The sequence below is a fragment of the Schistocerca americana genome, chromosome 2 (genome assembly GCF_021461395.2).
Source record: "Schistocerca americana isolate TAMUIC-IGC-003095 chromosome 2, iqSchAmer2.1, whole genome shotgun sequence".
NCBI classification, from domain to species: domain Eukaryota; kingdom Metazoa; phylum Arthropoda; class Insecta; order Orthoptera; family Acrididae; genus Schistocerca; species Schistocerca americana.
This window is the reverse complement of record NC_060120.1, coordinates 470,911,455-470,938,780: the sequence shown is the minus strand read 5'-3', so window position 1 is coordinate 470,938,780 and position 27,326 is coordinate 470,911,455. Positions and strand designations below refer to the sequence as shown.

Below are 27,326 nucleotides of genomic sequence, written 5' to 3'. Positions count from 1 at the left end.
ACGTTTTGTACGAAAGAACGTATACCTTTTTGCAACTACATTAACTGTTTCTTTGAAATAGGCGTCCAATGCCGACAAAATTTCTTCGTAGGACAGAGTTGCTATGTCGCGTCGGGGAAACAATTTCACTATCACACGGTACGTTTGCACGCTGACACAAGACAATAAGTGAGGCTGCCGCTCGTTACCTTGAATTCTGTAGGCGCCTAGATGAAATCCAAACTGGCGTGACCATTCCGTCCAGGATTCCACGTCTGGGTCGTAGGGCCTAAAAGGCGGTGCAACTGCGAGTTGTGGCTGCGGTAGCGGTGAAGCGGCGGCGGCCGCATCGGTTTGAATGGCACGTTGACCCTGGACGAGCTGTCCAAGGGCATCCAATAACGCCTGCGTCTGCTGATTCTGCAAGCGATAAAATTCGGACAGTACATCTGGAGATTGTGGCGAAGCCATGACACAAATAAATCAGAGCAAGTTACTATCAAAATGACTGCAACGTGGGCGCGTCACCAATACTCGGCGCCAATGATGTGTTGGTAAATGTGCCAACACCTTGTAGATAAAGGAGGCCGAAAGGCACGCTATCTAACGCAGACGGGCGTGAATTCTGGAACAGGATAAGTAGTGAATTCTAATAAGAAAAGTATGCAGCTCCTCGAATACTTATCTTTTATTCTTTGATGTGAATACAGCATTATTGATGAGACATTTCATACGATAGCTATCAAACTATGTAAGGCTAATGGCGCCTTGCTAGGTCGTAGCCATGGACTTAGCTGAAGGCTATTCTAACAGTCTCTCGGCAAATGAGAGAAAGGCTTCGTAAGTGTAGTCGCTAGCAAAGTCGTCGTACAACTGGGGCGAGTGCTATATCGTATCTCGAGACCTGCCTTGTGGTGGCGCTCGGTCTGCGATCACACAGTGGCGACACGCGGGTCCGACATGTACTAAATGGACCGCGGCCGATTTAAGCTACCACCTAGCAAGTGTGGTGTCTGGCGGTGACACCACAGCAGCAGCAGCAGCAGCAGCAAACGTGCTCATGTGGACGAAGTTCCCTCGTGGTTCTCGTCTGCTGTCCCGCTCGTCGTCAGCTGGCCAGTCACCGCCACAACGTGTAACTGCACTCACTAAGGATACGATATTTTATACATGATTGCTTATTGCCTAAGCCACTTCCTCTTACATCATCACGTACAATACATTACAATTATTTTACAGAAAGACATTTCTTAAACAAAATTATAGAAACAATCATGATGGTCTTTTCCTGTGGATAAAATAAACGTTTATTAATTTAGTCATCCCATCACCACATGGTCTCTAACTACTAATTTCTCTATTTCTACTTTCTACAGTTGACGTCAACATGCTACTACTACATACCGTGACCTTTTATAGTAAACTCCTTTCCCTGGCGTCGCTCAGTTACTGCTATTATCTATGAACAATTAAAAACATTTGTTGCACGTTATTGTAGGTTACTGCAACTCCGAATTTCTCCGATACACCTTTGATGTTGTGCTTGTTTGACTGGTTATGGCATTGGTCTTACGCTCCTAGTCTGCTTCTGTCTGTAACGGTAGGCTCAATTCAACGTCATGCTAATCTGTTGAACAAAACAAGAGTTAGGTTTGCACGTTACAGCAAGTAAAAATCAGTGATAGTGGTCAAGGTTCATGGCTGGACTTGAGAGCATCTATCTCTTGTGGTGAACTTCATTATCTTCCTTTAAACTGAATGGCGTGTTGTTTTAGCGTCCCTGCTTAACTCAAATAGTTAAGCCCAGACTCGGCTAGCGTCGCTAATACGACTCTACAACACTCCTACGGCGCAAATCATCAATAAGGTCTGTCGATCACGCTATTGCGTGCGACCAGACACCTGATTTACGTCTTTCTATGACGGCTCAAAACTCGCCTTTTCACACAACGTCCTCATCGCTCCCATTACGAATTATCCATGTTTGGTGCGTCCCTATCGCCTAATTGCGATTGACTGGCCACCGGATAATCGTTTTGATCACCGTACTCACACTAGCAACACAATTGAGATAACAGGTGCGTCTCGAACACTACTGCGTCGGACAGACCACCTCATAATTATCACCCGAAACACCAACTATAGCCATACGCTAATAACGCAAAAACGAAAACTGGATTATATAGTGAAGACGGCTGCCATAAAGGCAGAATAAAGTGAAGTTGGAAAAAGAAAAAGCTATTGCAGGCGTGCGGCAAAGTCTTACATTTTGCTTTAAATGCTGTGTATGGCGAATTCTGACTTCAATTGGAGAATATAAAGAATCTTCATTTACTGTGAATAGAACTGGTAAGTGGCTATATGTGCGGGTTCTGGTCGAAAATGATGGATTGTAACATGTTCAATATATTAAAGAACACACGAAAAATATATTTATAAAGCTCCATTCGCAACTGTATCTGCTTACAGAGCATGTTTACATTGTATCTATATGTGCTGGATTGGATCTGGTTCACCTAGCAAAAGAGCAACCGCTTGCAGAACATAAATCCAACGCAATAACATAATTCAATTGTCCCTGGTTTGAAACAGCTGTAAACGTAAATCTCTACAAGGAAATTCCGCAAGAATGTGCAGCAGAAAATCTGGTAGCATACACCTCCTAGGATGTGGAGTGATACAACGATAGTGCATGCAGGAAATAAGAGATGGAATTAAAATCCCTGAATGATCTCGCCTAGAAGAACTGCTAGAAGGAAGAGAGCTAATTGTAAAAGCCATAAAAGAGATAGTTCACAGGAAAAAATTAGATATGTATTGGAATTCGAGAACATATCTTCTACGTAACTATCAAATTAACGGCTGGAGAAAGAATTATAACAGTCCAATGAAGATTTAAATTATAAAACAAAAGTTGAATTGGAAGTTATTTAAAGAAGGAGTGGTTTTCTGTGTGTGAATGTACGTGCAATAATTAATAATGTTTGAGAATGTGCTATGCTATCTGTTTCGCTACCCTGGCAAAAGCCCTGAGAAGATTTCCATTTACAATGATCTCTTTGTAACGGCAGTGGGTAATTCTGTAACCTTGAAAAGTATCTGGAACTAGGTAGCTGAAAGCATAGCGACCCCCTGTTTGACTTCGAGGTCCTACATTGCCGGTTTTATTCTCTTTCGTATATCTAACACACTTACCGTGCTCAGGGGCTTATTGCTCCAGTATACAAACTACAGAACACCACACGTAGATTGACTTTTTCTGTGTGCAGAAAGGCTCATCACTGGAATACTACAGCAGGCTGATATGGAGAGCTTCTGAATTACCAATGCAAGCTGGTATTCCATCAGTTTTAAACTCTACAAACGGTTGTTATGTTATTGTCAGAGCTTCATCTACAACTCCTCTGTACTGGGATAGAATACCACAGTATTCTAAATCCAGAAAAATAATATAATAGAATACTATAGCTGGGAACATAATGGATCGTGTGCTTTGACCCTGTGCAAGACCGTCTGACTGTATTAAACACCACCTAACTGTGTTTACAATGTACTCCATTCTGGTGTGTGCCAATTGCTTCCATGTGGTGTCACTTACCGAATAACTTACAAATAAGGCGCTGTGTGACGTTCAGCAACCTTTCTGTCGTTTGTACACTATTTTATTAGTAGACCTGTAACTATTCTATGTCTGCATATGGCTTTAAGAAGTTACATACGACACGTAAGTGCTATATAAGAACAGGGGAACATTGTCCTCCATAACGCCGCCCACGGCACAGCCTGTCCGTCACGATTTGGCACTCTGTCACACACAGACATCGTGGAATTTATCATTAAATTATCCCGTTGCGTTATTATTCGCCACCATTTCTTTGCGAAATACGCTACGATGCCATTAATTTCTGCACGCCACACGTGGTATTCACGTACTATTCTGCCTCCCGAAACTACGCTGTAAATCAACGATAACGGGTTTGAGACGCTTAACCACCACACAGCATTCATATTGAGTAGTTCTATAAAGTTTTCCTAGGTGGAGCGTAATGTTCGCTTGGAGGAGAAATAACGTATGTAAAACAACACCTAGGATACCTAGGATTATACACTGAAGCGCCAAAGAAACTGGTATAGGCATGTGTATTCAAATAGAGTGATATGTAAACAGGCAGAATACGGCGCTGCGGTCGGCAACGCCTATATAATACAAGTGACTGGCGCAGTTATTAGATCGGTTACTGCTGCTACAAAGGCAGGTTATCACAATTTAAGTGAGTTTCAACGTGGTGTCATGAGCGGCGCACGAGCGATGGAACACAGCATTTCCGAGGTAGCGATGAAGTGGGGATTTTCTTGTACAACCATTTCACAAGTGTACTGTGAATATCAGGAATCCGGTAAAACATCAAATCTCTGACATCGCTGCGGCTGGAAAAAGATCCTGCAAGAATGAAACCAGTTACAGAGTACAACTATATATTTATGTGCCAAATCACAAATACAGAAGAGACCAAAGTTATTGGTAGCCACGTTATAGCTCTTATGAACGGTCCAGATATGCGACTATGGGAAATTTTTACGTGTTCCTTGGCTAAAGAATATGATACTTCCAGGCTGGAGACCATTACAGAATTGACTGTGTGTTTGATTCTTGCGCAAGACTGTTTAGGTATGTAAACATTGACCTGTATCTTTTCGTCTCTATTTTCTGTGTATTACGACGTTGATATCTTCGTCTTTGCAAAGCTGTATTGTAATTCTGTCGCACTGAAGAGTTGAAGTACCATACCTAGTAATATTTACAGTCATTTTCTTTAAGCTTTGCTTATTGGAGGTCCAAACATGAACAACGTGGTTGAGGACTTGAAATTTGGCAGAATATCTATCGTCATTTCCAGCTGTTACCCACAAAATGTTAGAACACAACTACTTCCACATCTACATCTACATGTCTGTACACTGCAGAGAACAGCATCACTTTGAAGAAAGTTGTGGGATTTGGTTAGCGTTTATAGCAATGGAAGGTGGTAATACAATGTCTTGCATTAGGCTTAGCTGAAATATCTTTGCAACTGCGTGGTGTATGAAATCGAACTTTTGTGTAGGTCTTTCTTATGTTGCAATAAATATGCATTCAGTTTACATTCAGCAAAATGTAATTTTTATAGCCTTATTGAACGTGTAAAGTGTGAAGCGTCGCGCAATAAATGGTAGTTTGTGCCATTTATTTTAAGTTGTGTCATTAATTTTCAAGACACTGACACTGACATTGCTACTGTTTTTGGTCAAGTGTTGTAAACAGTCCAGTCTACGTGATATGGTGTAATAAAAACATCTGATTCCTTCCTTCCCTATTAAGACAACTGTGATTTTCTTGTGTTTGTAGTAATGTGGTTGAGTACAGGTTTGATTTTCGGAAGCCGTGGTTTCCCAAACTACAGCTGCACAGATTGAATTCCCACGTTCTCTATTTAGATACTGCTGCCGCATAAAAATTACACTTTCCCATGCATTTTACAATATTGTTCCATAATATTGTCTACATCTACATCTACATCTACGTGATTACTCTGATATTCACGAAAAGTGCCTGGCAGAGGGTTCAATGAACCACCTTCAAGCTTCCTCTCTACCGTTCCACTCTCGAACGGCACGCGACAAAATGATCACCTAAATTTTTCTGTGCGTGCCCCGATTTCTCTTATTTTATCGTGATGATCATATCTCCCTATGTAGTTGGGTGCCAACAGAATGTTTTCGCAATCGGAGGAGAAAACTGGTGATTGAAATTTCATGAGAAGATCCCGTCGCAACGAAAAACGCCTTTGTTTTAATAATTGCCACTCATTTCACGTATCATGTCTGTGACACTATCTCCCCTATTTCGCGATAATACAAAACGAGCTGCCCTTCTTTGTACTTTTTCGATGACATCCGTCAGTCCCACCTGATGCGGATCCTACACCGCACAGCTTTACTCCAGAATAGGGCGGACAAGCGTGGTGTAAGCAGTCTCTTTAGTAGACCTGTTGCACCTTCAAAGTGTTCTGCCAATGAATCGCAGTCTTTGGTTTGCTCTACCCACAACAATATCTATGTTATCGTTCTAACTTAGCGTATCTGTAATTGTAATCCCTAAGTATTTAGTTGAATTTACAGCCTTCAGATTTGTGTGACTTATCGCGTAATCGAAATTTAGCTGATTTCTTTTGGTACTCATGTGAATAACTTCACACTTTTCTTTATTCAAGGTCAATTGCCACTTTTCGCAACATACAGATACCTTATCTAAATCATTTTGCAAGTCGTTTTGATCATCTGATGACTTTACAAGACAGTAAATGACAATATCATCTGCAAACAATCCAAGACGGCTACTCGGATTGTCTTCTATGTCGTTAATATAGATCAGATTAGATTAGATTAGATTAGATTAATACTAGTTCCATGGATCATGAATACGATATTTCGTAATGATGTAGAATGAGTCAAATTTTCCAATACATGGCATAATTAAGTTAATTTAACACCATAATTAAGTTAATATAACAACTTTTTTATTTTTTTAGTTTTTTATAATTTTTTTGTTTTTTTTTTCTTAATTTATATCTAAAAATTCCTCTATGGAGTAGAAGGAGTTGTCATTCAGAAGTTCTTTTAATTTCTTCTTAAATACTTGCTGGTTATCTGTCACACTCTTGAAACTATTTGGTAAGTGACCAGAGACTTTAGTGGCAGTATAATTCACCCCATTCTGTGCCAAAGTTAGATTAAATCTTGAATAGTGAAGATCATCCTTTCTCCTAGTATTGTAGTTATGCACACTGCTATTACTTTTCAATTGGGTTTGGTTGTTAATAACAAATTTCATAAAAGAGTATATATACTGAGAAGCTACTGTGAATATCCCTAGATCCTTAAATAAATGTCTGCAGGATGATCTTAGGTGGACTCCAGCTATTATTCTGATTACACGCTTTTGTGCAATAAATACTTTATTCCTCAGTGATGAATTACCCCAAAATATGATGCCATATGCAAGCAATGAGTGAAAATAGGTGTAGTAAGCTAATTTACTAAGATGTTTATCACCAAAATTTGCAATGACCCTTATTGCATAAGTAGCTGAACTCAAACGTTTCAGCAGATCATCAATGTGTTTCTTCCAATTTAATCTCTCATCAATGGACACACCTAAAAATTTTGAATATTCTACCTTAGCTATATGCTTCTGATTAAGGTCTACATTTATTAATGGCGTCATACCATTTACTGTACGGAGCTGTATGTACTGTGTCTTATCAAAATTCAGTGAGAGTCCGTTTACAAGGAACCACTTAGTAATTTTCTGAAAGACATTATTGACAATTTCATCAGTTAATTCTTGTTTGTCAGATGTGATTACTATATTTGTATCATCAGCAAACAGAACTAACTTTGCCTCTTCATGAATATAGAATGGCAAGTCATTGATATATATTAAGAACAACAAAGGACCCAAAACCGACCCTTGTGGAACCCCATTCTTGATAGTTCCCCAGTTTGAGGATTGTGCTGATCTTTGCATATTATTAGAACTGCTTATTTCAACTTTCTGCACTCTTCCAGTTAGGTACGAATTAAAACATTTGTGCACTGTCCCACTCATGCCACAATACTTGAGCTTGTCTAGCAGAATTTCATGATTTACACGATCAAAAGCCTTTGAGAGATCACAAAAAATCCCAATGGGTGGTGTTCGGTTATTCAGATCAATCAAAATTTTATTGGTGAAAACATATATGGCATTTTCTGTTGAAAAACCTTTCTGGAAACCAAACTGACATTTTGTTAGTACTTCATTTTTACAGATATCTGAAGCTACTCTTGAATACATTACTTTCTCAAAAATTTTGGATGAAGCTGTTAGAAGGGAGATTGGATGGTAATTGTTGACATCAGATCTATCCACTTTTTTATGCAAAGGTATAACAATAGCATATTTCAGTCTATCAGGGAAAATGCCCTGTTCCAGAGAGCTATTACACAGGTGGCTGAGAATCTTACTTATCTGTTGAGAACAGGCTTTTAGTATGTTGCTGGAAATGCCATCAATTCTATGTGAATTTTTGCTTTTAAGCAAGTTTATTATTTTCATAATTTGATAGGGAGAAGTGGGTGAGATTTCAATTGTATCAAATTGCGTAGGTATGGCCACTTCCATTAACAGCCTAGCATCTTCTAATGAGCACCTGGATCCTACTATGTCCACAACATTAAGAAAATGATTATTAAAAATATTTTCAACTTCTGACTTTTTGTTCATAAAGTTTTCATTCAATTTGATGGTAATACCGTCTTCCTGTGCTCTTGGTTGACCTGTCTCTCTTTTAATAATATTCCAAATTGCTTTAACTTTATTATTAGAGTTGCTGATTTCAGACATGATACACATACTTCTGGATTTTTAATAACTTTTCTTAATATAGCACAGTAGTTTTTATAATGTTTGATAGTTTCTGGGTCACTACCCTTTCTTGCTGTCATATACATTTCCCTTTTCCGGTTACAAGATATTTTTGTACTCTTAGTAAGCTATGGTTTGTTACATGGTTTCTTACGTGTATATTTAACGATTTTCTTGGGGAAGCAGTTTTCAAATGCATTTACAAAAGTGTCACGAAATAAATTATATTTTAAATTGGCATCAGATTCACGGTACACCTCAACCCAGTCTAACTGCTGTAGGCTTTCCCTGAAATTTGCAATTGTTAAATCGTTGACTGAACGTACTACTTTGGAGGTCTGTTTACTACTGCAGTAACAATAGAGGGCCTATAACACTTCCTTGGGTAACGCCGGATATTATTTCTGTTTTACTCGATGACTTTCCGTCTATTAGTACGAACTATGACCTTTCTGACAGGAAATCACGAATCCAGTCGCACAACTGAGGCGATACTCCGTAGACACGCAGTTTGCTTAGAAGACGCTTTTGGGAAACGGTGTCGAAAGCCTTGTGGAAATCTAAAAATATGGAATCAATTTGACATCTCCTGTCGATAACACATATTACTTCATGAGTACAAAGAGCTAGTTGTGTTTCACAAGAACGATATTTTCTGAAGCCGTGCTGACTACGTTTCTTCTAGGTACTTCATAATGTTCGATTACAGCATATATTCCAAAACCCTACTGCAAATTGACGTTAGTGATATAGGACTGTAATTCAGCGGATTTCTCCTACTTCCCTTTTTGGGTATTGGTGTGACTTGAGCAATTTTCCAGTCTTTAGGTGGTTGTATATAATTGCTAAATATGGAGCTATTTAAGAGCATACTCTGAGACTTACCTGACTAGTATACAATCTGATTTAAGCTGCTTCGTTACTCCGAGGATATCTACTTCTATGTTTCTCATCTTGGCAGATGTTCTTGATTTGAATTCAGGAATATTTACTTCGTCTTCTTTGGTGAAGCAGTTTCGGAAAACCGTGTTTACTAACTCTGCTTTAGTGACCCTGTCATAAGTGACTTCACTGTTGTTATCGCGCAGTCAAGGTATTGACTGCGTGTTGCTACTGGTGTGCTTTATGTATGACCAGAATCTCTTTGGGTTTTCTGCCAGATTTCGAGACAGTAGCGTTGTGGAAATTATTAAAAGCATCTCGCATAGAAGTACGCGCCATATTTTGAACTTTTGTAAAACTTTGCCAATCTTTGGGATTTAGCATTCTTTTAAATTTGGCATGCTTTTTTCGTTGCTCCTGCAACAACCGTCTGACCCGTCTTGTGTAACATGGGGGATCAGTAGCATCACTTATTAATTTATGTGGTATATATCTCTCACTTGCTGTCGATATTATTTCTTTGAAAACATTCCACAACTTTTCTACACTTACGTGATCAGATCGGATCGGACGGAATGGAGACTGTCTCTTACAAAGGCATTGAGAGCATTTTTATCAGCTTTTTTAAATAGATATACTTTGCGTTTCTTTTAGATGGTTGTAGGTGTTACGGTATTCAGCCTAGCAGCAACTGTCTTGTGGTCGCTAATCCCTGTATTCGTCACAATACTCACTATTTGGCTAGGATTATTTGTTACTAAAAGGTCAAGTATGGTTTCGCAAACATTTACGCTTCGAGTGGGACCATGAACTAATTGTTCAAAATAATAATAACAAGCATTCAGTACAATTTAGGATGACGTTTTATGCCTGCCGCCGGCTTTAAACGTATAATCTTTCCAGCATATCGAGGGTAGATTGAAGTCACCACCGACTACAGCTGTATGAGCGGGGTACTTATTTGAAATGAGACTCAAGTTTTCTTTGAACTGTTCAGCAACTATATCTTCCGAGTCAAGGGGTCGGCAAAACGATACAATTAATAGTTTTGTTCGATTGTCAGGTATAACCTCCACCCATACTATTTCACACGAACTATCTACTTCAATTTCGCTACAAGGCAAACTACATCTGACAGCAATAAATACTCCACCACCAACTGTATTTAATCTATCGTTTCTGAACACTGTTACATCGTTTGAAAAAATTTCGGCTGAACTTATTTCCGGCTTTAGCCAGCTCTCTGTACCTACAACTATTTGAGCTTCAGTGCTTTCTATTACGGCTTGGAGCTCTCGTTCTTTCCCAAAACAGCTACGACAATTTGCAGCTACAATACCAATCGTTTCTACAACTACCTTACTGTGTTTTACCTGCCCACTTTTAAACGGACATCCCTTCTGTGGTTCCCTGAGACCCTCTAACCTAAAAACCCGCCCAGTCCCTTCCACACAGCCCCCACTACCCGCGTAGCCGCCTCCTGTGTGTAGTGGATTCCTGACCGATTAAGCGGAACCCGGAAACCCACCATCAGATGGCGAAAGTCAAGGAATCTGCAGCCTCCACAGTCACAGAACCGCCTGAGCCTCTGATTTAGACACTCCACTCGACTCTGCACCAAAGGATCACAGTCGGTTTTATCGACGATGCTGCAGTTGGTGAGCTCCGCCTTAATCTCGGAAGCAAGACTGGCAGTCTTTACCATTTCCGCTAGCCGCCCGAAACCAGACAGAATCTGCTCCGACCCAAAGCGACACACGTCATTGGTACCGACATGAGCCACCACCTGCAGTTGGCTGCACCTGTACTCTTTATGGCATCCAGAAGCACCCTTTCCACATCCGTAACGACTCCCCCCCGGAATGCACGCGGACTGTACACTGGCTTGCTTCCCCTTCTTGACAGCCATGTTCCTAAGGGGCCCCATTATGCGCCTAACATTGGAGCTCCCAACTACCAGCAAACCCACCCTCTGTTAATGTCCAGACCTTGCGGACCACGAAGCTTCTTTCAGAACAGGGTGGACGACTGCATCTGGCTCAGAGACACCGTCAGCCACAGATAACGCCCAAAACCTGTTCGTCAAATGAACTGGTGAGGCCCTACGATCGGCCTCTTGGAAAGTTTTTCACTGACTGCCAGACTCCCACTTGACCACAGGTGAGTTGTCAACCTCAGTGCCCGGGGCAGCCACAGTACTGGACTGATTGGAGGACACGTGGGACGTGCTCGACATCCCTCGCATCCCCACGTTCAATCCCCCACAGTGACTCCCCTTGGAAGAAGCCTCAAGCTGTGTGACGGAAGCCAAAGCAGCCTGGAGCTGTGAGCGAAGGGTCGCCAATTCAGCTCGCATCTGTACACAACAATCATGGTTCCTATCCATTACTGCAGTCCTGCTTGAAGCTCGTAACAATATGCAACAAGTGAATGGTCTACTCGCCTTATTAGTAGCAGCAACTAGCGGTGCTACTTTTGCTGACGGCCTAACTGACACTGTGACTTCATAGTTGTGGATAACAAAACAGTCTATAAGTCTTAGAGAACCTTACAACTGTAGTTGTGATTGCAATCTGTTGTAATTGTATGTAGCCTTCTGTAGGTCTGTGTCATTTGTAATAATGGCAATAGCTGCCAATCAACAGCATTGTTAAATTTTTCCTATTGATGACGTGATGCTTTATCTTTCTTCCTCCTAAAATAGTGCTTGAGAACAATTTAAATGCTAAAACATTTAATTTGAGAGTGTCTTTTGACTTACATCAAGAGCATGCCTAATTAGATACATTCTGTCTGTTAATTTGGTTGTGTGCTTGCATGCTTAGTGTAGGATTTGGCTAACATGTATTTTTCTGCAGTTATAAGCCTGGTTGGATTAGTATTTTTACAATATCGAATTTTTAACCCTGACGTTTAAAATGTCATCTGTTATTAGACATGGAAAACTAACACTGGAGAACATAGTTTATGATAATGGGTAGTAATTTGGCAAACACGTGTATATGCGAAAATTAACTCACACATTCTTTTACATAGTAGATATAATGTTGCAGTACTGTGATGTCATATTAACTGATTTGACACTTACAGCGTTTCTTCATCTCTTAACCTCATCTAGGTCCTGGATATTCGGTGTAAATATCGCACTTTTAATGCTGTCTACGCATTTTGCATAACATTTTAGAACTTTTCAACATCTTAGATGTGGAAAATAATTTATTTATGAGCCTCTTGTCTTTTTAACCAGTGTAGTTATGTGCTGACAGTGAGAACTGCTACTCATGGTTCAAAGAACGAATTATCCACATTTCTACAGTGCAGCCATCTGTTGGTGGCAGTAGTAACCGAAAAACGAATTGTAATACAATGACTGAACATTGCTCGTTTTCTACATCGCGGCCATTTGCTGGTGACTGGAGCAACTGGGATGAGCCATTTCGCGTTTTCAGGGTTTGTGGGATAGTATTTGAGGCAAAACTAATTTTCAACAAATACGAATTCCTAACTTGTTACTTGTTGTTGGTGGCTTTTTTTTTTATAGAGAAATACACTGTCTACTCGCTCCAGTATCACATGATAAATGATAGATAGCTTCATATGAAATTTACTAACTTGATTGGCGAGGCCGTCTTTAAACGAGTTTTTGGGAGTTAATACTGAAAATTTAACTGCCACGTTCTTCGGAAGTTCTGATACTTGACCGCATTTGGTTGCCAAGTGGGGGTGATCAAGGTGGGGTGTGTGGAGGCCCTTCCTTACCCTTCTCCTCCATGGCCCTTTCATGTGGCTAGATTCGATGATTCCTGCAGTGGCCTTGGACATAAGGATATGCTGATGTTGCTGACAGCAAAATAAGGAATGCATAGTTGCGTCATTTCACAGTAGCTGAAAGTGCTGACACATGCTTCATCAGCGTTTCCCGCCTGTTCTTTCACTGCCCTACTACTGGTGGTAATGTGTTGCTGTGTGCACACCATGAAGCATTTAGTGTCCATTCTATCATATTATGAGACGAGTGTGGATAAAAGTCATTGATTAATAAATATTTAACTACAATGGAAAGTACAAAAACGTGTTGAAGAATAACTTACTTGCACACAGAAAACATCACTCTGCACTTGTTATGATGGGGAAGCCACTTCAGTCTGGCGACCTGCACACTTTAAGTGAAACACTACTAGTGTAGCACCGCAGTCTTCAAGCGCCACAGGTGAAGAGGTAGTTCTTAATCAGGCTCACGTAACTTCAAGCAGTGCTATCAAAATTTTCTCTGAAGAGGGGAGCGAGGAAGCAAAAATCTCTCAAAAAACGGAGCTTTAGAAGGTTCACAATGGAGCCTCTACGACTAGCTTTGTTCCGTCCCCCTCAAATACCGCACTGATTCTGGAGGTAGGGGCCAAGTTGCTTTGTGCGCACTCTGCCAGCAGGTATAGAAAACCGCTAACCAAGTGAATTTATAATTAGTATGGAAGGGTACGAGTGAGTCCATACAACAACCCCGTCCAGTTAGGGCTTGCGGTATGTGTTTAATTATCTTGTCTGTTAGAGAGAAAGTGCTCCCATTTCATTTGCTATGGTGCTGGCATCTCTCAGGTCCTATATGTACCCCTATCTCTTTGAGAGAATAAAGATGGGTGACGTCTGTTGTTGTTGTTGTTGGAGAGAATAAAGATGGGCGATGTCTGTTGTTGTTGTTGTTGTTGTTGTGGTCTTCAGTCCCGAGACTGGTTTGATGCAGCTCGCCATGCTACTCTATCCTGTGCAAGCTTCGTCATCTCCCAGTGCCTACTGCAGCCTACATCCTTCTGAATCTGCTTAGCGTGTTCATCTCTTGGTCTCACTCTACGATTTTTACTCTCCACGCTGCCCTCCAGTACTAAATTGGTGATCCCTTGATGCCTCAGAACATGTCCTACCAACCGATCCCTTCTTCTAGTCAAGTTGTGCCACAAACTTCTCTTCTCCCCAATTCTATTCACTACCTCCTCGTTAGTTATGTGATCTACCCATCTAATCTTCAGCACTCTTCTGTAGCACCACATTTCGAAAGCTTCTATTCTCTTCTTGTCCAAACTATTTATCGTCCATGTTTCACTTCCATACATGGCTACACTCCATACAAATACTTTCAGAAACGACTTCCTGACACTTAAATCTACACTCGATGTTAACAAATTTCTCTTCTTGCTTTCCTTGCCATTGCCAGTCTACATTTTATATCCTCTCTACTTCGACCATCATCAGTTATTTTGCTCCCCAAATAGCAAAAATCCTTTACTACTTTAAGTGTCTCATTTCCTAATTAATTCCCTCAGCATCACCCGACTTAATTTGACTACATTCCATTATCCTCGTTTTGCTTTTGTTGGTGTTCATCTTATACGCTCCTTTCAAGACACTGTCCATCCCGTTCAACTGCTCTTCCAAGTCATTTGCTGCGATGTCTGTTGCAAGCTGGAAAATTTTGCGTACTGTAGGTACACTAATGTAGCCAGTGTTCGAGCACTTGCCTAGAGGAGATGTCGAGTGGAGGTATTAGCTTTCGATGGACTTAGAGCAGTAGGCAGGTAAAACAGACGATCCAGTGCTTTCTTCCACACAGAATACTGTACGTCTTTGAGTTGGGGAGAATACAGTGCTATGTCATCTTCTGCATAATATCTTTTGGAATTTCTAGTTACTGCTAAAGTTGTACAGATTATGTACAACCGCTAGACATGACTGGAAAAATTTGGAAGTAACATTTATTTATAGGCAAAGCAAACTTAGTGTTTTGGAATGTGTTGGGTGAGAACGTATTAAGGAGGGTCATGATGTGGGGCGAGTTCAGTGAGTTGCCAGTTGCGAACTGTGTAAGGCGTCTAGAGCCAGACAGCTGGCTGTCATCACTATGAAGTACAGCTTTTAGTTAAACAGTGACTTAAAAGGAAATACAGACTTATTTCAAGAAACGTATACTTACTATTTTAAGAGCGTAAATTTTGTCGTCGTTGTCATCATCATCATCGAGAACTGAACTATTTTTTGCTCGTTATGCTCTCAGTTATTTTGATCCATCTATCTTCTTTCTTCCCTAGTTTGAATTATATTTTATCAGTAACTTTAGACAGTTTCTGTAATGTGTATCTTTTGTTATTTTTAAAACGAAGTTTGTTTGTGTGATATACATACTGTAGTTTATGTAGCTTTGTATTCACGTCATCACTTGATAAGTAAGTAACATTAAACCTCAGATAGAGGTAGGGACAATCATCGCTAAAACAGCAGCAAAGGTGGTATGGCTGTGGTGAGCTGAGCACTGACTGACAGCCAACTCCATGTAGAGACAAGGCCTTTCAGCTCAAGTACGATGTCATGCACTTCACGATAGGCAGTTGGTGGTAACTCAGATTCCAGCTAAGTTGCTGAACTACCACTACTTTTGTGACGATAAATAGGCACTAAATTTCTCCGTGATGATCTGTCTGATCCAAAGGACGTTCTTGAAAATTATATACTTTTACTGTTGAAACTAAGTGTAATCATTCATTTTTCAAATGTAGTGCATTGGTGGTAAAACAGAGCGTCGTTGTACCTACGTATTACCCGCTCGGCTAGACGAGAATGTTAAAAGGGTTAGCGCAGGCTGCACTACCCCAAATCGCATCCGCAACACGGGCTAACGACGTTGTTTTTAGGCGATTTGGCGCATCCAGCTATCTGAACATTAGGCTGATGCCAACGTCCCGCCCCATGCTCTTACATGAACATGAGATTTACTCTAGACACAGACTTAAGGGTTACATAAATACATAAATTCCGTCCCATGGTGAGTGGTCGCACCAGGAAGAGCACCAGCTATCGCTAACACTGTTAAAATACGCGTAACACTGCCGACCCTGTAGGTACAAAGTAAGGAGAAAGGATGAGGAAGAAGAACAAGACTGTGTCAAAGTTTTATTTGCTCTCTTTACATTTTACTAAAACGACATTTATGTAAAATTGACACTGTGAACAAAAATATAAAATTCAGAACTTCTACTTGTAAAAAGTTCAGAAAATTCAGCTACAAATGTCGAACAAATGCAAGACTATTTCAGTACATGAGCTTTAACTGCATAATTAAACATACTGAAGGTAAATGTTAAAATTGAATATCAATGGTTTTATAAAAGTACACAAAATATTATATATAACGTCGCTAATTTTTATAAAACAGTTTGAAGTGTAATATGTGCTGTTGCATATTGAAATTAATCCCAATACCAATAAAACACAGTCTTTATACTGTGAGCACAACAAAACAATCCATAAACATCTGTACATCATGAATTGCATGAGAAGCTTATCTTTAATGAGGAAAATAACTGAGGCCATCTTTTATAATTATTAAGGAGCAGCAAACCCAAAGGCAAACAGAATCGAAGTCCTAACGTATCAAGATAAATATATCTCTACATACATGTCTAGGTGAATAGACAATAATGACGATTGACAACCGGGCAGAAGACGATAGTGTGAAGGGTCTCGATTCCTCATAGTCTCGTTCTCCCTGGTGCGTGAATACAGAGTAAAGCTGTGAGTATTAAGTGATGAATGTAGGGGACTATGGTATGGATATGTAGACAGCGTGACAAATCGATGTTTGGGTCGGATCGAGAGGTGCGCACGGATAGCCGAATGGTTAAGGCGACCGCTCACGATAGCGGGGGAATCTGGGGTTCCAGCCTCGGTGCAGCACAAATATTGATGTGTCACTAACATGTAGTACATCTATACTTAACACAGCTGATGCCAAGCAATTAGCGTTCAGCGAATTTACACTCCTGGAAATGGAAAAAAGAACACATTGACACCGGTGTGTCAGACCCACCATACTTGCTCCGGACACTGCGAGAGGGCTGTACAAGCAATGATCACACGCACGGCACAGCGGACACACCAGGAACCGCGGTGTTGGCCGTCGAATGGCGCTAGCTGCGCAGCATTTGTGCACCGCCGCCGTCAGTGTCAGCCAGTTTGCCGTGGCACACGGAGCTCCATCGCAGTCTTTAACACTGGTAGCATGCCGCGACAGCGTGGACGTGAACCGTATGTGCAGTTGACGGACTTTGAGCGAGGGCGTATAGTGGGCATGCGGGAGGCCGGGTGGACGTACCGCCGAATTGCTCAACACGTGGGGCGTGAGGTCTCCACAGTAAATCGATGTTGTCGCCAGTGGTCGGCGGAAGGTGCACGTGCCCGTCGACCTGGGACCGGGCCGCAGCGACGCACGGATGCACGCCAAGACCGTAGGATCCTACGCAGTGCCGTAGGGGACCGCACCGCCACTTCCCAGCAAATTAGGGACACTGTTGCTCCTGGGGTATCGGCGAGGACCATTCGCAACCGTCTCCATGAAGCTGGGCTACGGTCCCGCACACCGTTAGGCCGTCTTCCGCTCACGCCCCAACATCGTGCAGCCCGCCTCCAGTGGTGTCGCGACAGGCGTGAATGGAGGGACGAATGGAGACGTGTCGTCTTCAGCGATGAGAGTCGCTTCTGCCTTGGTGCCAATGATGGTCGTATGCGTGTTTGGCGCCGTGCAGGTGAGCGCCACAATCAGGACTGCATACGACCGAGGCACACAGGGCCAACACCCGGCATCATGGTGTGGGGAGCGATCTCCTACACTGGCCGTACACCACTGGTGATCGTCGAGGGGACACTGAATAGTGCACGGTACATCCAAACCGTCATCGAACCCATCGTTCTACCATTCCTAGACCGGCAAGGGAACTTGCTGTTCCAACAGGACAATGCACGTCCGCATGTATCCCGTGCCACCCAACGTGCTCTAGAAGGTGTACGTCAACTACCCTGGCCAGCAAGGTCTCCGGATCTGTCCCCCATTGAGCATGTTTGGGACTGGATGAAGCGTCGTCTCACGCGGTCTGCACGTCCAGCACGAACGCTGGTCCAACTGAGGCGCCAGGTGGAAATGGCATGGCAAGCCGTTCCACAGGACTACATCCAGCATCTCTACGATCGTCTCCATGGGAGAATAGCAGCCTGCATCGCTGCGAAAGGTGGATATACACTGTACTAGTGCCGACATTGTGCATGCTCTGTTGCCTGTGTCTATGTGCCTGTGGTTCTGTCAGTGTGATCATGTGATGTATCTGACCCCAGGAATGTGTCAATAAAGTTTCCCCTTCCTGGGACAATGAATTCACGGTGTTCTTATTTCAATTTCCAGGAGTGTATTTCGAAGCAAATATATCTCTTTCAGTCGCAAAGCTACCTTGAAAATAGCTCCTTCATAGCACCTGGTCAGCAAATATCAACTTCTCACTCAATACTACACAATGGCAATATTACAAAGTCAGTTTTTTAGCTTACAGTCATGAGCCGTAATATCACAACCACCAGCTTAACTGCTTGTTCGCGCACTTTTAGAACGCAATACAGTATGGATTCGACAAGTCCTTATCAGATTTTGTGAGGTACACGTGCTGTGCTGTCCTGTGAAGCGATCGCTATGGTTGTAAATAAAGAGCGCACTCCGTACGCTCCGATCACAGAGAAGACACTTCCATTGCTCCAAGATCACCGGTTTCAACAGTCTTATGCTGCCATCGCACGATTTCACCAGACACATAAAGATAGTAACAAGGAAGGACGACTACGATTAATTTCACCGACTCCATAACAAACAAAATTCCACATACCTTACGGAACATTTTATTAAATTGTTGTATTACATTACATGAAGACAAAGCATAAACGGCACTCTACACATATACACATCTTTACAAAAAAAAACCAGTTGATAAAATGCACGTACTTGGTAGAAGGCATGTTGTTGTGGTCTTCAGTCCTGAGACTGGTTTGATGCAGCTCTCCATGATACTCTATCCTGTGCAAGCTTCTTCATCTCCCAGTACATGCTGCAGCCTACATCCTTCTGAATCTGCTTAGCGTATTCATCTCTTGGTCTCCCTCTACGATTTTTACCCTCCGCGCTGCCCTCCAATACTAAATTGGTGGCCGGCCGCGGTGGTCTAGCGGTTCTAGGCGCGCAGTCCGGAACCGCGCGACTGCTACGGTCGCAGCTTCGAATCCTGCCTAGGACATGGATGTGTGTGATGTCCTTAGGTTAGTTAGGTTTAAGTAGTTCTAAGTTCTAGGGGACTGATGACTACAGTAGTTAAATCCCATAGTGCTCAGAGCCATTTGAACCATTTGAACTAAATTGGTGATCCCTTGATGCCTCAGAACATGTCCTACCAACCGATCCCAAAGTTGTGCCACAAACTTCTCTTTTCCCCAATCCTATTCAGTACCTCCTCATTGGTTATGTGATCTACCCATCTAATCTTCAGCATTCTTCTGTAGCACCACATTTCGAAAGCTTCTATGGCTACACTCTATACAAATACTTTCAGAAACGACTTCCTGACACTTAAATCTATGCTCGATGTTAACAAATTTCTCTTCTTCAGAAACACTTTCCTTGCCATTGCCAGTCTACATTTTATATATCCTCTCTACTTCGACCATCATCAGTTATTTTGCTCCCCAAATAGCAAAACTCCTTTACTACTTTAAGTGTCTCATTTCCCAATCTAATTCCCTCATCATCACCCGACTTAATTCGACTACATTCCATTATCCTTGTTTTGCTTTTATTGATGTTCATCTTATACCGTAGTTTCAAGACACTGTCCATTTCGTTCAACTGCTCTTCCAAGTCCTTTGCTGTCTCTGACAGAATTACAATGTCATCAGCGAACCTTAAAGTTTTTATTTCTTCTCCATGGATTTTAATACCTACTCCGAATTTTTCTTTTGTTTCCTTTACTGCCTGCTCAGTATACAGATTGAACAATATCGGGGAGAGGCTACAACCCTGTCTCACTCCCCTCCCAACCAGTGCTTCCCTTTCATGTCCCTCGACTCTTATAACTGCCCTCTGGTTTCCTACAAATTGTAAATAGCATTTCGCTCCCTGTATTTTACCCCTGCCAACTTCAGAATTTGAAAGAGAGTATTCCAGTCAACATTGCCAAAAGCTTTCTCTAAGTCTACAAATGCTAGAAACGTAAGTTTGCCTTTTCTTAATCTAGCTTCTAAAATAAGTCGTAGGGTCAGTATTGCCTCACGTGTTCCCATATTTCTACGGAATCCAAACCGATCTTCCCCGAGGTCGGCTTCTACCAGTTTTTCCATTCGTCTGTAAAGAATTCGCGTTAGTATTTTGCAGCCGTGACTTATTAAACTGATAGTTCGGTAATTTTCACATCTGTCAACGCCTGCTTTTTTTGGGGTTGGAATTATTATATTCTTCTTTAATTCTGAGGGTATTTCGCCTGTCCTATATATTTTGCTCACCAGATGGTAGAGTTTTGTCAGGACTGGCTCTCCTAAGGCTGTCAGTAGTTCTAATGGAATGTTGTCAGATAAAATCCTCGTACAGTCCATGCGTGTTGGCCGCGAACATGACTAGCAAGCTTGCTGCGCTGCACTACGCTGCCGGAGGAGTGTTGGCATAGAAGCGGCAGACTCACTACATAGTTACCTATATCGCCGCTGGATGGCGGGCGTAGTACAAGCTAACTGATGCCAACGAACAGCGGTGTGTCAGAAATGAACGTCGATCTAACCGACTGGACAATATAAGAATTGGCAATGGCGCCTGACAAAACGTAGAAAATTCTGGAAGAGAAGACATCCTCTACGTACTGTATGACCTATTCACATACCCACTATTACGACACACTAATATATCTAATATTATTGTAGCCGTCTACATTACTTTTTACGGTGTACAGGTCGAAGAGAAATTCACGCACTCGCACTTCACAGTGCAATTCCTCGCATACTAGCAATACAAAAATGTTTCTTACAAAATAACGGCCTACGTACATTTCCGGCAGTAAATGAACGTTAAAGATTGGCAGTCTGATAACCCTGTAATCACATGTGCGGTAACTACATCTGTAGGCATACAGCAGTAGTGCTGTGCGGCTGGTGTCGTGGATGGCGTTTTGGCTTAATGTGCTGGAGGTCGAGCGCTCGAATCGCGGTCGACGCGTATCTGTTTCTATTTGTCAGTTTCGTTCTCCCATATGGTTCTAACATTCTGCGTGGTGTCTGTTTGTTCCAAGTGGTGTCTCCCTACCACTTTCGCGCAACGACGCTCTGAGCGTGATTTTAAGGGAATTGACTAGTTTGAACCTGGGACCTGTTGCTGGTAAGGAGACGCCAGACCACACATGACATGTAGAGTTCAGAAGAGTTCAGTGAGACTAGCGATTATATAATCAAATACTTAATGATATCCGAGTCAGCTCCACTGCACTCCCTGTAAAAGAATCTTAATACTAACTAAATTTAGTGGAAGGGGTTCAAGGCTTTCCTATTTTTAGTTAGCTGGTAAAATAACGTCGAAAAATCAGTTAAGTTTACCATTGGAATTTTTATTTTACTCACAAAACACTGTTTATAAATTGTACTATTGATAAAAGGAAATATTTTAATACAGTATGATAAAAACCAACTGCGTTCAACAAAAGTGTGAACGAATATTCCCTGAATGGGTTTCCAATGGATCGAAGGATGACCTATGCAATATCACATCTATAATCTAGGTTTAAATTAAATGTCATAAAAGAGAAAACTATCAAGAATGATCTACAGTGACCCTCAATTATCTTTAATTACTTGTTTAACTTGTCGTAAATTACAGTCGCTGATGTGGCCTCTCAGTAATTATATAACAGAAAAATCATCGCGTTTCAGATTTTAACTTCAAGTAGCAAATGTGAATACCACGAAGTGTAATTGACGATCGACACTAGTATTACGTAAAAAGGGGATGTAACAGATGATACGTCTGCAGTTGTGAGTGAACCTTATGCGCTCTTATGTGGCATTGTGTGTGTTCATTACCTTGTCAATGGTTAGGCAGTGTCACGGGCGGCGGGTGGCGCAGCTCCACACACCTCGCCGTCTCGGTAGCAACTCTCTCAAACTTACCCTTACTACTGTTTACCGAAGTTGGTTTAAGAAAAAGGCTGTGTTTTCAACTGACCAATCAGCGTCTCAATGTTAACCTTAAGCTCCGCCTACAAAAATTCTGTCCATCCAATGAGAAACGTTAAACTTTTCGTGGTGGGGCAATGTTTTTAGTGTTTGCTGTTTAACAGAGATGCGTATAGTCTCACACTAAAACTTGCAGCTGGTGTGGCCCTTTTAGTGTTATCGTAAGATGTATACTATTCTTCTGGAGGGCTCTATCTTTTAACATGGGCTGGGGATCGGCCTCCCGGTGGTCGGCCGGAGATGAGGCTGTCCCATTGTCCTTCTCTTATCGTAGGGCCTTCTAGCCTACACGGCTCTGCTCTCGGCTTCTGTTCTCGTTTCTCCCCTCGGGACTGCGTCTGTTTCACGGTGGGAAAGTATGGCATGCATTTATGCGTTCTTGTGTTAGTCTGTGGTATTCCATTTCCTCACTCGTTGATCGGATTACTTTGGTCAATTTAATGTCAGGATTTATTTGGAGCTATGTGACATATTGCTGGATTTGCTATCATGTCAGGGTTTTCATGGAAAGTGTTGGATTTGCCTGACACCTTACTTGGTACTGTAGTAAACACGTTTATTAAGCCACATGTATCTGACATTTACATAGTATATGTTTGTAAATTGTTTGCAAATTACTTTGCTAGCCCTACTGGTGATGTAAGGCCGTAACAAAATGTAATGGATCTGAACGCGGCAAGAATAATAGTTGGTACTAATCGATTAGACCACTGGGCGAGGGTACACAGGAAACAGATTTGCAGTAGAGTAGATGAAATGGTGTGAAACAATTCACGTACACGACGTGAAAAAGGCTTCTTTAAAAGCTGACCAGTGAAAACGGTTGTACATCCATTTCCGTATTCGTAGTATGTGAGAAAAAACGCTTTGTAGACGAAGCACTGTAATCGCTGTATTACGATTAAGACACCAAATAGTGGACCACACTGGCTACTCTTAGGGAAAAAAAACACACCTCGACCCAACATCGGACCCTTGACCTCCTGTATGCTAACTCAAAATGCTATTCACTGCAAAACCTGCACAGTACTAGCCCGGTGTACTGACAGAGATAATTTCCGTATATGTTATTGCACTGTTGCCAGACTGCTAATCTTTAACATCCATTTACTGCCGGATATATGTGCAGGGAGAAATTTTTTGTGCTGCTAGTGTTAAGGAACAGCACTGGGAAGTCCGAGTGCTCGAATTTTTCTTCACCCTGTATATAATTTCGATTCACTCTGTAATGGACACCTCGTACCCAGTAATACTTGCATCTGATTCAGATGAGTACTGAAATAAGTTCAACTCTGCTTGTTTTTTTCGGAACCCCCCTCTCCCATCCGTTTACGCTTTGACTTCATGTAATGTAACACGACAATTTTATAACAAGTTCCGTAAGGTATGTGAAATTTTGTTTTTTACATAATCGGTGAAATTAATTGCATTTCCACCCCCTCTTATTATCTTATGCTGTACCTTAGATGAAATGATGCCAGCATGACTGTTGAAACTGGTAATATTGAAACAATAAAAATGTATTGACTGCGATTGCAGCGTATGAAGTGTGCTGTTCGTTTTCTTGGTAAATATCCGATGGCAGGTAGCAAAAGATGTCTGCACAAAGGTCACACAATAAGTTACCAGTGACCGGTGATTTGTGGACGTAGAGCTGGCACCTAACAGTGTCCCACATATGTTCAGAAAATGGTTCAAATGGCTCTGAGTACTATGGGACTTAACGTCTATGGTCATCAGTCCCCTAGAACTTAGAACTACTTAAACCTAACTAACCTAAGGACATCACACACATCCATTCCCGAGGCAGGATTCGAACCTGCGACCGTAGCAGTCGCGCGGCTCCGGACTGAGCGCCTAGAACCGCTAGACCACCGCGGCCGGCCCACATATGTTCAGTCGCTTTGAAATCAGGCGATTGTGGTGACCAAGACATGTACGTAATTCCATTACAGTGCTCCTCAAACTACTGAATCATGTGACACAAAAAAATTTATTGTAGTAGACTTCAAAATAAAGCAACAAAAATTACGCACCACTTTTTTTCAGTTTCTCTGTTTAAAATACATCCTTTTGAAACAGTTTTCAATTTTGTATTGTTAGTGTTTCTACACCTACTCAATTTTGATTCTTCAGGAGTTATAGGCAAAATGATGAGACTCGTCCACACAATGTATGTCCACAATTGTACTGACGAATGTCATAGGATTCTACCAAATCTCATTGACTGCAATACAATCAAGACGACTGGCATTGAGGTGGAGAGGTGCGGCAGACAATTAGAATGTTTAGACAGTACAATAGTTTTTACGAGATAGAATTTTTTTATGGGAACTGTTGTTACAACCAAAATTTTTTACTACGCATGCATTTCAAAAAAATCGAAACGATAATCTTATAAAGAAAAATATGCTGTACTCTCACTGCTGTAACTCGTACTATGAATCGAACTTCCACTGCCACATATGAGAGCATCAACAAATACTTGAAACCAAAATTACTTGCCGTAGAAGGCTAATAAAGAAATTATTCCTCTTGATCTCAGCTACCCACTTCGTATGTGTATCTTGATCGGCCGAAAATAGAAAAATGGGAACTTTGTTGTTTTCGTCTTAATTAGTGCAACACACTGGTGCATGATACCTGGCCAACGATCTAAATCGTAATATTAATTGCTAAAGACAGTGTAAGGCTCTGATATACTATGAATTACATAAGAGCAGAATGATACAGCAAACAATTTAAGGGGCGCCAATAAACAGTCCTGTGTAACTGTCATCTGCCCGGCCAGCGTAGCTGTTCGTCCGAGGCGTGTCGCGTCACTCCTTGCTTTCGAGACAGCTGCAGTGCCTCGTTCGTGAAGTGGGGTTGGGTGAGCGCCTCACTTTTGCTCCACTCGAGAATGCGTCCGCGAACTACGACCGCTCTGGACACAACAGCAGGTACCAATCCCAGTTAGCCACGCTTATGACAAGGACTGCACTGCCCGACAGATTAAAATCAAAGCAATGAGTAAATGGATAGGCTGGCAGATTTAGGCAGAATGACGACAACCACTGTGATCGTCACTTGTCGCCGGCAGGTTCCTGAGGGAGTACTCGAGGCGCGGCGTGGACGTGTGGGCCGTGTCGCTGCAGAACGAGCCCACGTCCGGCGCCGTCGTCACCAACGGCCTCAACAGCGTGGGCTGGAGTCCGCAGTGGCTGCGCCGCTTCCTCCAAGACTTCCTGGGCCCCACGCTGCAACGCTACTCCGATCTGGCCGACATAGACATCATCATCGGGGAGGACAATCGCGACTATTTGCACTGGTCCGAAGAGGTGGGTCTCTCTCTGTCTTCCGTGGCAGTACTTTTAGTTACTTCTCTACAAATGACGATAAAGATTATGTCGGATATAACGGACGTCATACAGGCCTAAAAGCAACACGTACTGGTACGACAGGACTAGACGGGTTGAAATTTAAATTAAATTTTAATTTGGAAGTTTGGAACTATGTACGAGAGGTGGATCTGATTCACAATGACTACTTCTCATGCGTAAGAATATTACCTATCAAACTAACTTGCCTCGTACTGAAGACTGCACGAGTTTTTAAGCCACCAAGACGTCTTCACTAGAACTCCTAACTCTGTGGACATTATGCCATGCTTCTTGAACAATTTCGTAATGTGAGACACTTTAGAATATTCACTACTGGCCATTAAAATTGCTACACAAAGAAGAAATGCAGTTGATAAACGGGTATTCATTGGATAAATATATTATACTAGAACTGACATGTGATTACATTTTCACGCAATTTGGGTACATAGATCCTCAGAAATCAGTACCCAGAACAACCACCTCTGGCCGTAATAACAGCCTTGATACGCTTGGGCATTGAGTCAAATAGAGCTTGGACGGCGTGTACAGGTACAGCTGCCCATGCAGCTTCAACACGATACCACAGTTCATTAAGAGTAGTGACTGGCGTATTGTGACGAGCCAGTTGCTCGGCCACCATTGACCAAACGTTTTCAATTGGTGAGAGATCTGGAGAATGTGCTGGCCAGGGCAGCAGTCGAACTTTTCTGTACCCAGACAGACCCGTACAGGACCTGCAACATGCGGTCGTGATTTATCCTGCTGAAATGTAGGGTTTCGCAGGGATCGAATGAAGGGCAGAGCCACATGTCGTAACACATCTGAAATGTAACGTCCACTGTTCAAAGTGCCGTCAGTGCGAACAATAGGTGACCGGAACGTGTAACCAATGGCACCCCATACCATCACGCCGGGTGATACGCCAGTATGGCGATGAAGAATACACGCTTCCAATGTGCGTTCACCGCGATGTCGCCAAACACGGATGCGACCATCATGATGCTGTAAACAGAGCCTGGATTCACCCGAAAAAATGACGTTTTGCCATTCGTGCACACAGGTTCGTCATTCAGTACACCATCACAGGCGCTCCTGTCTGTGATGCAGCGTCAAGGGTAACCGCAGCCGTGGTCTCCGAGCTGATAGTCCATGCTGCTGAAAACGTCGTCGAACTGTTCGTGCAAATGGTTGTTGTCTTGCAAGCGTCCCCATCTGTTGACTCAGGGATTGAGACGTGGCTGCACGATCCGTTACAGCCATGCGGATAAGATGCCTGTCATCTCGACTGCTAGTGATACGAGGCCGTTGGGATCCAGCACGGCGTTCCGTATTACCCTCCTGAACCCACCGAATCCATAGTCTGCTAACAGGCATTGGATCTCGACCAACGCGAGCAGCAATGTCGCGATACGATAAACCGCAATCGCGATAGGCTACAATCCGAACTTTATCAATGGTACGCATTTCTCCTCCTTACACGAGGCATCACAACAACGTTTCACCAGGCAACGCCGGTCAACTGCTGTTTGTGTATGAGAAATCGGTTGGAAACTTTCCTCATGTCAGCACGTTGTAGGTGTCGCCACCGG

The 27,326-nt window shown here is 42.3% G+C and overlaps 1 protein-coding gene across 1 annotated transcript in view; it reads left to right on the top strand.

Moving 5' to 3' along the window:
• LOC124594104 (lysosomal acid glucosylceramidase-like) overlaps positions 1-27,326 on the top strand; it is a 175,731-nt gene that overhangs the window by 107,059 nt on the left and 41,346 nt on the right. The window contains exon 6 of the mRNA XM_047132455.1: positions 25,455-25,692. Within this exon, the coding sequence (XP_046988411.1) occupies positions 25,455-25,692 (238 nt within the window). The remainder of the gene's footprint in view (positions 1-25,454; positions 25,693-27,326) is intronic.